The 15308-nt window shown below is 45.6% G+C and overlaps 1 protein-coding gene across 1 annotated transcript in view; it reads right to left on the bottom strand.

Annotated features, from left to right (window-relative positions):
• Positions 1–12428, bottom strand: part of C2cd2 (C2 calcium dependent domain containing 2) — a 58951-nt gene extending 46523 nt beyond the window's left edge. The window contains exons 1-2 of the mRNA XM_032900349.1: positions 12122–12428; positions 2500–2598 (exon numbers count right to left, since the gene is read on the bottom strand). Coding sequence (XP_032756240.1) covers positions 2500–2598; positions 12122–12382 — 360 coding nt within the window. The 5' untranslated portion in view covers positions 12383–12428. The remainder of the gene's footprint in view (positions 1–2499; positions 2599–12121) is intronic.
• Positions 12429–15308: the final 2880 nt, after the last annotated feature.

The following is a 15308-nucleotide window of genomic DNA, read 5'->3' as shown; positions in this document are numbered from 1 at the left end:
GTGACAGCGAAGGAACCAGAGCTGTAACTAATCAGATGAATCTCAAATGTCACGAAGAGAAATCTTGGTACTAAAGCATGCATAATAAACCGATAGGTTAGCAAATACAAGCAATCCTTCTGGGAAGGTAACACCAGGTGTGTAGGGTGAGGAGTGACAGCATCCTCCTCCAGCCTGGGCTGTCTGCTAAACTAACTCCCTACACATTTAACCTGAAGTGAAATGGGTACAGATCTTTCCTATGCAGGGAATACACAGAAGGCTGGGAAGGCAGGAACCAGCCTAACTTCAGGATGGTCACCACTGTGGGAAGGAAGCCAGGACAAAGAACAGAACTATCGGCTACGTCACAGCCTAAAAATATATATTCTCTTCACAGAGACACTTGTACACAGATGTTTCTATCGCAGTATCCACTATAGCTAAGTTATAAAACCAGCTTGGATATCCAACCACAGAGGAATGCATAAAGAAAATACAGCTAGATAACATGGAATTCCTTTCAGCCATTTAGAAGAATGGAGTTACACCATTTATGGGAAAATGGATACAAATGGAGAGAATCTCATTAAGCCAGACTCAGGAAGACACATATTGCCTGTTTCTCTCATTTGTGGTCCCCAGATTTTATATAGATACACGAGATCGTACGAGCATAAGCTAAACTGAGAGGGGGACAGAGAAGACCAAGAGTGGCAGGCAGGTAGGAGATGCTTATTTAAAAAAATAAAAATAGGGGTTGGGGATTTGGCTCAGTGGTAGAGTGCTTGCCTAGGAAGCGCAAGGCCCTGGGTTCGGTCCCCAGCTCCGAAAAAAAGAATTAAAAAAAAAAATAAATAAATAAATAAATAAAAATAAAAAAATATATATGTGCAGATAACCTTGGAGGCCAAAAGAGCTATCAGGATACCCTGGAGCTAGAGTTACAGGATGTTGTGATTAACTCAGTACGGATGGTAGAAAACAAACTTTAGTCCTTGGCCAAAGCAGCAAGCACTCTCAACTACTGAGCCATCTCTCTAGCCCAAATATATATATATATATATATATATATATATTTGTATATATATATGTGTGTGTATATATATATATGTGTGTGTGTGTATGTATATGTATATGTATGTAAATTTATATATGTATATGTATGTAAATGTATATATGTATGAACAATTTCAAGAGTTGTAATGAATGACACTGAGGGGGTTCCTTTTCCTCTTATAGTAAGACTCATCTGACATAAATAGGAACCACACTGGCAAGGACATCCCACTAGCCATGTAAGCCTTTTTATTAAAACTATATTTCAATTTTATCTTTTACATGTTGTTATAGTTGCCTGAATGTATGTTTATGTGCTGTGTATTCCTCCTGCTTGTAGATTTTGAAGAGGGCATTTAACCTCATAGAACTGGGTGCTAGAAAACAAATTACATATTACAGGCTTTTAAAAAACGTTTTAAAATCCAAACTGCAGATCAAATTTTCGAATGGAATGATGGTACTAAAGCAAATAATCCATTTTTAACATGGGGGAAGATTTAGGCCCACAGATATAAAATGCAAAGTATTAATAATAATCATTAGCAATAAAGGCAGTGAGTGAAAGATAGTTCGTAAATAGAGCAGGCAGAAATCAATCTTTGATTTTTGATATTTCTTGGACTCAGTCTTATTTCCTGAGACTTTCTGGTCAGTCTCACGTGTGCGTCTCACTTATACATTCATCAATAGAACTAATTCTATATCACATCTCAGTGGCTCAGAAACTCAGCCTCGCACGGACGATTCACATCTGCACACACACCAGCTTTGCTGAAAGGTCATCGAATTCAGTCTTTTAGACTGAGCACTCGAATGCTTTGGTGGGTAGCTACATGGCCATCCAACCCTCTGCCTGTAGGCAATCACGCCAATCCCTACCAGGCCCTTCTCCGCCCGGCTCCTGTCATCTCTAGCCTGGTCCAATTAGCTGGTTTACCTGTTCTGGAAATTTCATATAAATGGAGTAATTAACACAGGACTGTATGATATTTGTTATTTTTGATACAAGGCCTCATGTAGCCGTTTGGCCTAAAACTCAATACGTAGCTGAGGAGAACCTTGAGCTTCCGATCTTCTTGCCCCTACCTTCTGAGTATTAGGATAACAGGTACATACCACAATACCTAATTTATATCCTAGGGATCAGACTCGTGATTCATGCATGCTACGCAAGCATGTTCTCAACTGAGCTTCATCCCAGCTCCCAGTAACGTGTTTTCTAGGCTCACCGATGGTGTGCATGCATATGCTGGGGTTTCTGTCCACCTCAATGCCTAATGATGTTCTTTTATGTGCAGACTAGACTTTTTTAATCCATTTATCCAATAATAATCCATTTCTCCCAAGAATAATGGCTCTAAACTTTCAGTAAATCTGAAGTTAAGCACTTGCCTAGCTCCAGCCTGGCATTCACTCGGTACACAGGGAAAGACGGCACAGTTCAAATACCCAGCTCACCTTCTCCTGGGCCGACTTGACCACACTGGATACCTCCCCAACCGTCAGTTGCAAGGACTGTGGCCGTGGGTCCTTCTGGAAAGAGAGACGCAGTGGACCCTGTAAGAGAGAGGCTGTATGAAGAGGAATGCATAAGTGTAGTTTGGATTTTATTTATTTTTAAATACACACTTGCTACAAAATCAAAAATTAAAAAACTGTAACAAAACATCCCATCAATGGTTAAATATCAGTAGGTTTATGCACAGGGCGTGCACATGTACGCATGGGTGCCACACGCGTGTGTGCGCGCACACACACACACACACACACACACACACACACACAGAACCAGACAATGTTGGATCTTGTTCAGCATTTGGCAAGCAGGACCCCACAAAGAGGGAACGACAGAGATGGCAATTGACTCAAAGATAAAGCAAAGAAACATTGTGCTGATCCTGCTTTAGGAGGTCATAGGGGCTCTGGCACTTGAGGTACCATCTCCCTTCTCCTCTTCCACTGCTGAGCAGAAACCCAGAGCCTGGCATCTCTCTGGGCAGTGAAATGACACAGAAGGCCACTGACTGGAAAGGAACCTGTCTAATGGCTGTGTCTCAAGTCTTTACCTCACAGCCATCCAAAGCTGCCTGGTTCCCCAGCTACATGATTCAATAACTTCATGCTTTCTCCAGTGAACTCTTGTTTCTTGTTTTGTTTTGTTTTGTTTTGTTTTGTGTGTGTGTGTGTGTGTGTGTGTGTGTGTGTGTGTGTGTGTGTGTGTGTGTGTAGATCAGAGGAAATTCTTGGGTCTCAGTCCTCACCTTTGTTCAACCTTGTTTTCCAGGAACTCTTATGCCTCTCATCTCACCATATGAACTCTATAAAGTTATAAAGACACATGCTACCACACCTGACTTTCACACGTGTTCTGTGAATTCGAACTCAGATCCTCATACTTGTATGGCAAACGGTTTACTCACTGAACCAGCCCCCTCTTTTTCTAGGGCAGCGGAAGTGAGTGGTGTCTTTCGAGTTAAAAATTTCCACTGAGGGCTGGGGATATAGCTCAGCTGGCCAAGTTCCTGTCTAACATACATGAGGCTTTAGATTCATGGTGCTACATACATGCTGCTGAAATCCTAACACCTAAGAGGTAGAGGGAGAAAGATCAAAAGTTCAAAGCTTCTCCTGACTACATATTGAGTTTGATATCAGCCTAGGTTATACAAGACCCTGTTTTCTTCTGTCCTTGTTTTTTGTTTGTTTGGTTTTTTGTTTTTAAATCTCCAAATGTCAGATATATTAAATCAATGCCCTAAAGCAGTAAAATTGATGCCTTATATAAGTAAATATGGGCTTGGACAGCAAATCGAGGACTGTCCTCTTAAAATGAGTTCTCTACAAAGCCCCAGATTGTATGTCAAGATGCCCTTAGATCGAAACCTTCTTTAGCTTTTCCTGCCAGAGAGCCTCTCCTATCTAACTTCTGACTGGGTGGCAAGAAGCTGCTGCCCTTTGTGTGTCCTATAAGCCAGGACTCCATGACAGTGAGACAGTTACCTACAGGGGTACGAGCAAAGATAGAAGACAGAACTGGCATTGATGGGACGAGAGATGCTCTGGCAGCCTAGTGAGGAACAGCCATGACAGAGCTCTCTCCTGACTTTCCAAGGATTCCCAAGTCAAGCATAAAATACACAGTTCATTTAGATTTAGGATTTAGAACCTCACCCTGTGCTAACAGCACCTGCCCCATGCCTCAATCATGAGAGGTGGTAAAAGTCTACATGGGAGTGGGGATGGAATCACCATGTCCAGCCTGCTCCGGCACGGTCTGGGGCTGAAGCTGGTTTCGGAAGGAGCAGCTGGCTAAAGACTCTTGAACTTGCCAAAGTCACTGCACTGACCTTGTGACACAGAGGTCAACAGAGTGCCCAGATGCTAAGGTAGGTAAACCAGCAGAACAGAGAGACGCTAAGGTAAGCCAGCAGAACAGAGAGACGCTAAGGTAAGCCAGCAGAACAAAGCCTCCCAGAGAGAACCCTTGAAACACTGGGCTACCATCCTTCCACCTAGACACAGACTGTCCTGGAGCCATAGCAGGGCAAATAGGGCAGAAGCTCCTTCCTGTTGTACCTTCTGGGCAAAACCACAGAAAGATCTTTACTGTCAAGGGATGCTCTTACAAAGGACACAAATCATAAGTTAAAATAAGGAGGGAGAGACTACCTTTCTACTTCTAGTCCACCTACCCCTGGGGCTCATGAGTAGAGTGAGCCCAAACAAAAACTGAGAAGTTAGATGGGTGACCTTCATACGGTGATGAAAACCGTGGCTCTGTGCAACGATGGAGAAAATGTAGAACAAGTCGAGTGCACGTGGAAGTTCCGCCATCGGGCCACAAGTGGAAAACTCCATACTTGAAGCTGTTTCAAACACAGGGCTGATTAAATCTGTGACTAATTAAATTCAGTATGTACTGGCCTGGGCACCATGCACACTCCTTAAGATACCCATGAAACAGAAGAGATGTTCATGTTTAGGCTCAGGAACCATCCTGAAGGTATCTAATTATGCATACATAAATATTTCAGAATCAGACATCAAGGGTACTTCTGACCCAAGAATTTCAGGTAGAGATATCACATGTGGCAAAAGTGACAACCCAAGGCACTAGGAAGTCAGGGAGTAAATTTAAAACTTAGATACTTGTAGAAGTCAGAGTACAAATGAGTGGATTCTCTCCTCTTCCTCGTAGGTTCCAAGGGTTGAACTGTGGGTATCAAGCTGGCAATAAGCATCCTCACACACTGAGCCTTTGCTCCAGAGCTTGATTTGTTTTAAATATTTTATTTATTTCTTACTTATTTCTTTAGTGAGGCTGAGGAATGCATGTGGCGATCAGAGGATAATTTGAAAGGGTTAATGCTCTTCCACAAAATGGGTTCTAGTGATTAAACTCAAGTGATTGGGCTCAACTGCAAGCACCTTTAAACTGAGATTAGGGAGAAACAAATACTCATAAGGAAGCCTAACATGACACATGAATAACATAGCCATTCAAAGGGAGGAAGATGGATATTAAGAACATTCATCCTGACTGTGCACAGGACATGTAATCCTGCACAAATGATTCTACAAGTTTCCCAATGTGTGGACTCAAATTTCTCAACTGATCATGCAAGAAAACTAAAAGTGAGGAAGGTGGCTGGGGGTGTCTCAATTGGTAAAGTGCTTGCTGTGCAAGCTTGGACCTGAATTCCACCCTGACAGGCCAAACAAAACAGTCAGATGTACTGATGCTTGCTCGAAATCCCAATAGGGGAGGTTGAGCTGGCAGACACAGGAGGATACCAGAGGCTCACAGGCCATGAGTTCCAAGCCAATAAGAGATCCTATCTCAAAAAACAGTGTAGATGGCACCTAAGGAATGATAGCTGTGCACATGAGTAATACACACACACACACACACACACACACACACACACACACACACACACACCCCAGAAGAGAGAAGACTAAGATGAACCCTGCTGTTGAGCTATGATATGCATTCATAGCTTAGAAGCCAAATACTGATAGATATGAAAACACTGATATTTTCATGCCCACACCTGATGTGGTATCCACTGGAAAGGTCTAGAACACTGAGAGCTGAGCAGTAGTATGCATACCCAAATTCTACATCCTCAACTGAAGTTGCTCAGAAAAGTGGATAGATCCAGGGCCAGGGAAGAAAATACATGTAAAGAAAAAAAGGGAAAGAAAAAGAAATAGAGGAAGGAAGGAAGGAAGGAAGGAAGGAAGGAAGGAAGGAAGGAAGGAAGGAAGGGAGGAAGGGAAGGAAGGAAGGAAGGAAAGAAGGAAGGAAGAAAGAAAGAAAGAAAGAAAGAAAGAAAGAAAGAAAGAAAGAAAGAAAGAAGTCAAGTGTGGGCTGATAAGAACACAGCTGGCTAGAGAAACACACAGCAGCAATTTTGGCAGCAAAGTAATAGTAATGGTACAGGATCAGAACCCATTGAATAATTAAAAGAACAAGCCACAAATCCAAAGTGATGTATATAACCAGCTAAATATACATACAGCATTACCTCTCTCAGTAGAGTTCTAATTGATAACATAAGGAAGGAAATAGCAAATCACCACTAAGGAAACTCCGTGTAGGTCATTGTTATAGGTGAGCTACATGGAGGGACACTAAATTGAGAGCAAAAACATCCGAGGATGAATCTCCCAAGACAAGGTAACTACAGTCAAACGTGAAGACACAAGGCACAAAACCATCTCACCACTATCCCGGTAGCAAGTTACACCAATACCATGAGCTCCTCATACTGAACAGTCATTGGGTTGCTATTTCTGTATGTACAGTCTCCAACGAACAGCAGGATAAGGCAAACAAATATTCAGCAAAATAACAATCAATACCACTCTATACTATCAAGGTCATAACAACAGGACAAAATGAGAAACCATTACAGACTATGGGAGACTAAGAAGTACCAACTAAGGGTCACCAGAGACCCGTGGGGACCTTGAACAATAAGATGTTATGCTGAGAAAGCTACTGAAATTGAGAAATGCTTTGTTTTCTTATTAAAGGGACTGTGATAAAGTTAATATCTTGTAGTGTTACATTGTTAATTCCACTGTGCTTTTGGTTGTAGCTACACTGTGCTCAGGTTAGCCTTTTGTTCTATACAGTGTTAACTTTATTGAGTGCTTGGTTATAGTTACACTGTACCTAGGTGAGCCCATTGTTCTACCTAAATTTCTCCAGTTGTAAGTTAATAGCAACCCTGTACCAACAGTAATTCTGCTCTAATAATTGAGTGACAGTTATGGGACACTGGGTGAGGAATATATAGAAACTCAATAACTTCTCCAACTTTTCTGCCAATCCAAAAGCAAATCAGTTTTCAAAGGAGAACCTTCAAACGAATAGCCCACCTTACCTACTCATGATATACCAGGCCCTACTTACAGTCGCATACAGGCTCATCACATCTGGATGGCATTCCCTTCTGCAGAAATACAGAGAGACCAGACTTGCCCAAGACCACACAGCTAGTGAATACAGAGTTAGAAATCAAACTCCAGGCATGGCCCTCACAGATCTTTCACATGGTTAAAGAACTCTTCTCCCTCCTCAGTCACTAGGAGTGGTTTGGAGTTAGCTTTGGCTGATTGGATTGGTGTGGATAAGACACCCACGCTTTTCTGAATTCCTGTTGGGAGCATGGCTGAGTACAGTGAACAGCTCCACCGGCACTCGTCTTGGGCTTCACACTGCTAATCTGCAGTCACTGGCCACCTTCATTTCATGTTTCTGTTCTTCGGAATCCTAAAACAGAGCGCATTAAGCAGGCTGTTGTTCTTCTTGGGGCTGTTGGCTCCCAAGTCTGAGGCTCGCATTCAGATGCCATGGTGTACACGACACTGTCTTCTTCTACCAGGCCTGTCTTTTACCCTACTCACCCACAGGGCTTGCCCAGCCACTTCTGAGCTGGGCATGAAGTCCACCTCTGTGTGGAGAGACTGGAGTTCTGCCTCAGCTCACAATGCAGAGGACAGATGAAGGCACAAGTGACCAAGAAGGGAACAAGTGCAGGCTGCTGAGGCTGCTGGGTGTGTGGGTGGGGCTGCATCCTTACAGAATGGAAGGGGTCAAGAAACTAAACAAGAAAGGAGATACGCACTACAGGGACCTTTGAGAAGGTCCTTGTACTGGGAATAGCCCTGCGTGTGTAAGCTACAAAAAAGGAAACCTGGGGTGTGAGGGGCATGGCAGAGTTCACAGCGTTGCCCCAAACCCATTTTACGTCTCATTGGGGAGAGGGGGAACAAGCTTGAAAGACATTCGATAATGGAAGGGCACTGTGTTACTGGCCACTATTTACACGCAAGCTTCCGAATCTCAGAGAAGTCAGTGTTGTTCAGACATGTTCTAAGTTCACACCGACTCCCCATTCTCCAAAGACTATGAATTGTTCAATAGTCTCACTCACTTGTTTTAGAACATCCCTATGAAGAAATCCTGAATTGAAGGATTATAAAAATGAGCAGGTCTGAGACTCTTCCTAATCGAGGACCACAGCCAGTCAAGGTCAGGGAGGAAACACCAGAGAAACCCATGACGACAGCTGCAGAACATGGGCTCTGAGACCTGCACGTGTTCTCCAGAGCAGTGGGGTAGAAGGGAAGTCCCGAAGCACAGGTGAGGCTACCTGCTACCAGCATGCTGGCATCCCAAGCCAGGGCTTTGGAAATAGCAATCTTGGGTAATCTTGGGTGGTGTAGGAGTATGGGCCATCATTAGTGTAACTGATTATTACCACAAGCCAAAGTATTCAGGTGACTGCAGGCCAGTCACAGGGTAACCCTGAGCAGCTATCTCCAGATAGCACAATACTTTCTGGGTTCTCTAGCTCTCTGTTACAGAAATATGGCCCCAACAATGGACATAAGATTTTGTAAAGTCAATCTTGGTGAAGAAATGAGTCTTAATGTTAAAACCATCAACTATAGGCCTTGCTGGGTACAGCAGATTTCTGGTTGACAGATGGCTAGAGACAGGTGTGTACAGTGGCTTCTCACCCAAGGGGAAGAAAGTATCTCCTGTTCTCTAACCTTCAGCTAACCCAAGCCCATCTTGTGCGTGTGGCACTGTGATAGAAATGCACGCAAGGGTACTTCTTACGAGTCCCGTGATTCCTACTCACTGGAAGGTGACTGACCAGATGACAGGTCATTGATGGCCTCCTCTATTTCCCACCTAACTAATCACCCTGTAAACTACTTCTGGAGTGATGGTTGGAATCTGGGTTGGAGCTTACACAGCTACACTTAGAAGAACACAAAGAAGCCACATTGAGTCACTGCTTAGTCCTTGGAATCACAGGGATTCAGCTAGGCCCTCTTCACTCGACCTTATTCAGAAGAAAAACTTGGGGCTCAGGATGAATTCGCTTCCCACAAGGCATGGCTGCAGCTGATCTGGAACCATGAAGAAGCCAGACCTTGAGTTCTCAAGCTTCAGCTCCTCAACTCTAGAGAGAGAAGGGCTTGAGTAAAATGTTTGAGTTTCCATTTTAAAACAACTAAGATAGCTTAATGAGTAAAGTGCTTGCTATGTAAGGATGAGGATCTAAGCTAGATTCCCAGACCTTAGGGAACTAACTTAGGTGCGAAGGAGCAGCACGCTATTAATTCCAGCATTGTGGAGACTGTGGAGGTTGTAGAGGCAGAAACAGGTAGATTCTTGGAGCTTGCTGGCCAGCCAACCTAACCAAATCGGTGACCTCCAAGCCAATCAGAGACCCTGTCTCAAAATACACCTGCATGTGAACCTGCATACACATCACACACACAAATACAAACCTAATGTAAAATCTGCAATGGGACAGGTTACTGTTCCCACTGGGTAGAAAAATTCCCTTTTCATAGAAGATGCTAGATCTGATTGAACCTTACTAGTGTCTCTCCATTCCACTCCACCGGTGACAGACCAAGTATTGGCTGACTCCCAAGTATCAGTTCCCTACATAGCTGAGGCAAAAAGATTTCAGGACAGAGTTAGGCAAAAGACCTCTAAGCTGTTGCTGTCTGTGCCTAAAGCAGTCTGGGAATGTCAGGGATTAGTGGCATTCGAAGTGGGGGAAGGGCGGGGAGAAATTTCAGCAGGCGTGGCTGCCGGGGTCAGGCTCTCACTAGTATAAATGCCTGCATCTGTTCCTCCTGTGTCATTACCGTAACAGCAGCCAAGTCCCAAGAAACTGGTAGAGAGGTAAGTTTCTGAGTTCCTATCTACATGCAAAACCCTCCACTTGAATACAGTCAAGCAGCATTCTCAGGTATCAGGCATCAGTTAGTCAAGTAGAACAAGAACTGTACTAAGGGACAGCCAACACCAATCTCTGTGCAAAAGTGCCCCTGTGAAGTTCCTTTGAGCTTAAACCCAATATGGTACTGGAGCTTTCAAACAGGAGCTCTCTAGAGATAAATGGCTGAATTTGGCAAAGAACAGAGAACAGACAAGACCATGCAAACAAGACAGTGTTTCTAGCCCACCCTGACTTCGTGCCCACCCCTAACCAAAAAGGCCAGAGTGACAGATGAGAGGATTTCACCTGCCACTGATTCCATGGGAATTCACTTGCCCAACCAAGGCCAGTGCTAAGGAAGGGCTTCCTCTTCTTTCTGGTCAACCCTCCAGACACAATAAACCCTGGGAGGGTCTAGAGTGATCCAACTGAGAAATGGCAGGAAATAAAAACATCCAAAATTCACAGAAGGAAGGGGCACTGACTCTGGGCTACCAGCGTCTCCCTCCTACAGATCATTAACCAGCACACTCGCTAGCCAGCACCCTACAGAGAGCAAGACTGGCATCAGCTTAGGCAACTCTGTGTTCTCTGTACTGAAGCCAGGCTTCTCTCACCAGATCAAATGACCGTCAGTGAAAGCAGCTTCATGGTGGGATCATGTTTACTCCTACATATGAAGACACATGGCTTGAGTACTGACCCTGGGTAGAGGTCCAGCTCTGAATACTGGGCACCTATTCTAGGTATCAAGACAGATGTCAACTGAGCTTGTAGCCTCTGCATCCAAAAAAATCTTTTTCCAAGAGTCCAGAGCAAAGTCTCTTGTACTATTGGATTTGTGCTAATTCATACTTAAAGCTTTTTTTTTTTTTTTTTTTTTTTTTTTTTTTTTAGCTCTATGGCTTCATGCACCAAGACCATGATACAAAGACTAGGCTCAGGACCTACTGGAATATTCTGAAAGAATGACTGAACATTATGGTATTCACTGTGTTCAAGGCTGGCGGTGTAGGGCTTCTCCACTGGGCTGCACAGCAGGTACAGAGGCCCGTGTACCTCAAGTTGAGGGACAGCTGCAGAGCTGACAGGTGCCAGCTTTGTCCCACCAACCTCCTAGTTCCCCTGTGGAATGCCTCCAAATTGTAGACGCCAGGAACGTGTCCTTACACTAACATCTCTTAAAAAGTAAAAATATGTCAGCAAGCAATTAACAATGAAAGAAGCAACCACAGGCGTATGAGGCACAGAGCCGGGTAATAAGCCAAAGGTGTGAGGTCAGCACATTTGGGTTCTCATCTTGGCTCTGACACCAAAGACTACTTTAACCTTCCAGGCCTCAGTTTCCTCAGATGTATGATGATGATACCTTGCTGATTTGGAAGTGACATAAGCATTTACAGTCCCCAGGGCCATATCTGGGAAGCAGTGAGATCTCAGTAAACGGTCACTATTATCTGTGCTCAGAAATACAAACCTTTTAGAATTTAGAAGCTTTAGGCAGAGAACAAGATTCGAAATGGAAGCATGTTTGGATCACAGTTATCCATTTATCGGGTTCAAAATCAGTAGGTGCCCACCCGGAATCCTCTAGATCCCGGTTGGGTGGTTCTCCCACAAACAGCCCGGCGGAGCTGAAGATGTTTGCTGTGTCAAATAGTCACGTTAACTCCCCACCGCAGGTGCTTCACTCTCCCTGGTTCTAACTTCAAAGAATGCCTTGCCTCGGCAGGCTCAGGATGGCGAGTCAGAGACTGGGGCGGCCTTTTTCCGACGCCCCTCTCACCTTCAAACACCACGCCCTCCTAGAAACTTACCCCACTCCTTTCGGCCTCATAGTTCAGGGCGGTCACCCAGGCTGCCAGCCACTGGTTCCCCCAGCTATCCCGTGTCAGTATCCAGGAAAGGAGTGTGTCCGACTCCTGGCGCCTTAGCTCATCCGGCTCCGCCCGCCGCCGGGGCGGGGGTCGCGCCTTGGCCAGCGCCCACTGCGCCAAGTACAGGCCCACGGTGCCCAGGGCCGCGACGAAGAGCGACACCAGGAAGAGCCACTGCACCTCGCCGAGCCACGAGCCCATGCTGACGGCGCATACCCGGCGTGCGCGCCTCTACTTCCCCGAGCAGCCGCGGCCCCAGGGCGCGCGGAGCCGGCGGGTGGCGACTCAGGACATCCGCCGGGACACAGGGACACAGGGTCCAGGGCCTGGGAGGCCAAGGCAGCTGGGAGGGCGGCGAGGAGAGGTAAGCGCACCAAAGTGAGCGCTGCGCGCCTGGGAGCCGAACGCGGGACAGGGGAAGCTGCTCCCCACGCGTGGTTGGGAAGTGCAAAGCAAGGCTCTTCTTCCCAGCTTGCTGCCCGGGGTGTCCCGCCCGCCGCCCGCACTAACCGCAGGAGGCCGGGCCTAGGGGCGGAGCAGGAGCGGAGTCTCCTTTTACAGCCCCGCCTCCTTAAAGGCCCCGAGGGCCCTCACTGCATAAACGCGCAAGTCCTCTCCTACCACTACCTTGACTGGTGAGGTGGTGACCTCGTCGGAGTGATGCGCTTGGAGCTTTAGATCCCAAAAGGTTACTGCCAGGTGCCTTGGCTGGGATCTGTGCGCTTGCACGTGGGTGTGATGCCCAGATAAAGTGAGAATTCCAAGAATTTCCCCATTGCCAGGACTAGGTCTTTGCAACCACAGATCCCAGACACAGCAGCCTGTAGCTGTCAACGTAAAGTAGGCTGGTCTGTAACATGGGTATGATACTTGTCCTATTTCAAGATCCAGGAATGTGCTGTCAAACTCAGGCCATAGTTCAGGATGTAGATGGATCTTTGTTTGGAACGTGTGTGTGTGTGTGTGCGTGTGTGTGTGTAAATGTACGTGTGGCATGGTAAGAGGTGAATTTGGTATGGTGTATGTGGTGGTGAGATGTGTGTGTGCCGTGTTTTGTGCATTTGGGACAGCCTTCTGCATGCTTGGCTTGAGAAGGAAAGTTTCAGAAAGTTGTCAGAAACAGTAGTCAGATTCTCCAAGACCTGACATAGCCTAACTCTTAACATGGTTCAGCTGTGTTTTCTGCAGCTGCTTCAATGATGTTGGACTTCAAGTTGGGCTAGGTAGACCTAACAGTCAGCCTTATCTTACTATGTGGGAGCCAATGACTGGCTAGGCTACATCAGGGGAGATATGGACCCACCACCTCTATCTTTGAGGAGGAACGCTGGGTGGCAGTTGGACAGAGGACTTTGTGGGAACAGAATGGAATCAGTTCAAGGCTTCTGGGATTGAACTTGAACCTTTCCTAGTTAGGATATGAGATTAAAACTCCCTAACCTGGTCTTGAAAAGCCAAAAACAAGCAAACAAACAAAAGCAAAAAAGCAAACAACAAAAACAACCCTAGACACCTCCTGCAAGTGCCATAGGCTGATGAAGCCTCGCAGGCACAGTTCCCTGGCTAGAGGCTCAGACTGACTCTCTTCCCCTCATCATACCTGGCATTTTAAGCAGAAACAAAATCCATTCTCACTTAAAGAAAAGGCCGTTTGTTTTCTAACCTATAGCTAAATCTACTCAGTTGGATGATGTGGGTCTTACCAGGCACCTGAAAGACTAGACCATGTCTACCTGTGCCCAAGTCCACCTGTGTTCATATGTGTATGCTGGCTGCTACTGTGTGGGTGGTGACAAGGATCTCATCCATCCTGTGTGACTGGTACAACCAGTTTCATTCTTCCACTGACTTGTCTCAGGGGCTGCTTACCCAACTGGCTTGTAACAAACTACAAATTAAACACCATCCCTCATCTGGAATGTATCATATTTCTATATGCGTCTACAGAGGTTGTTGACATGTAGACATGGAGAGTGTCAATATTTGCTTCTAGAAGCAAACTTTGGGGAAATAATGACTGACCCTGGCTTATGGGACAATGCAGATCATCAAAAACATACTTGCAACCAGAGCAGAAACACCTCGTTAGTCCATGAAGAGATCAGGCCCCTCTAGTTTCTGCTTCCAGTGGAAGACCCAGTGGCTGTGGGTTAGTCAGTTTGCTGCCAAAGCAGCAAACACCTTTCCCCATTGTGATGTTCCTTGCTTCCCACCAGCCCCTGTTTCTTTCCCCACACCCACCTTTGACTTGGGGAGCAGACTACAGTTCTCCTGTGAGGAGTGCCTGCTCTCACTTCAGTGGGTTTTACGGATCTAGTTCTCAGTCACTTTTGGCTGTGGCTATTTGTTGTGTCTAACCACACCCCCCTCTGTGTGTGTGTGTGTGTGTGTGTGTGTGTGTGTGTATGTACATGTCCATGTGTGTTTTAAGTGCATGCACACATGTATAGGCAACAAAGGCTGGAGAAGGACATAAGGTATCCTACTCCACTTTCAGCCTTACTTTCTCGAGACAGGATTTCTCTTTTTTTCAATTTGTTTTGCTTTTATTCTTTCATATATTACATCCTGTCAGCAGTTTCCCTGCCCTCCATCTTCCCAGTCCCACCATTACACATCTTGTAGGCAGGACAGATTGTAGGTCAAAGGTTTTGTGGCTGGGTAGATTCCCCAGTCTCACTGCTTCAAATTTTGCCTGGTTATAAAAGATGGCCAATTCAGGCTCTGTATTCATCATTGGGTCACTCTCATAGATTCCAGGGAGTTTCCACTGCAATACATCACCACTTAAATGCCTAATTCCAGCTGTCTCTCCCAGTACTCTCTCCCTCCTTCCCTCCCATTCCAGCCTGATCTCTCTTGTTCTGATTCCCACCTGCTCCCAGTCTCTCCACAAACTCTATTTTCCCTTCCCAGGGAGAACCGTGCCTGTGTTATTCCTGCTCCCTGAGCCCTCTTGAGCCCTCCTTTTTTAACTTAGCCTATCTGGGTCTGTGGGTTGTAACACGATTATCCTTTACTTAACAGCAAGTGGTGTCAGCTCACACCTTTAATCCCAGCCCTTGAGAAGCAGAGGCAGGTGGATCTGAGTCCAGGGCCAGCACGTCTGCAAAGACAGAATCTCTTT

The sequence above is a fragment of the Rattus rattus genome, chromosome 4 (assembly GCF_011064425.1).
Source record: "Rattus rattus isolate New Zealand chromosome 4, Rrattus_CSIRO_v1, whole genome shotgun sequence".
NCBI classification, from domain to species: domain Eukaryota; kingdom Metazoa; phylum Chordata; class Mammalia; order Rodentia; family Muridae; genus Rattus; species Rattus rattus.
The sequence above is the reverse complement of the archived record's forward strand: the minus strand, read 5'-3'. Positions and strand labels throughout refer to the sequence as shown.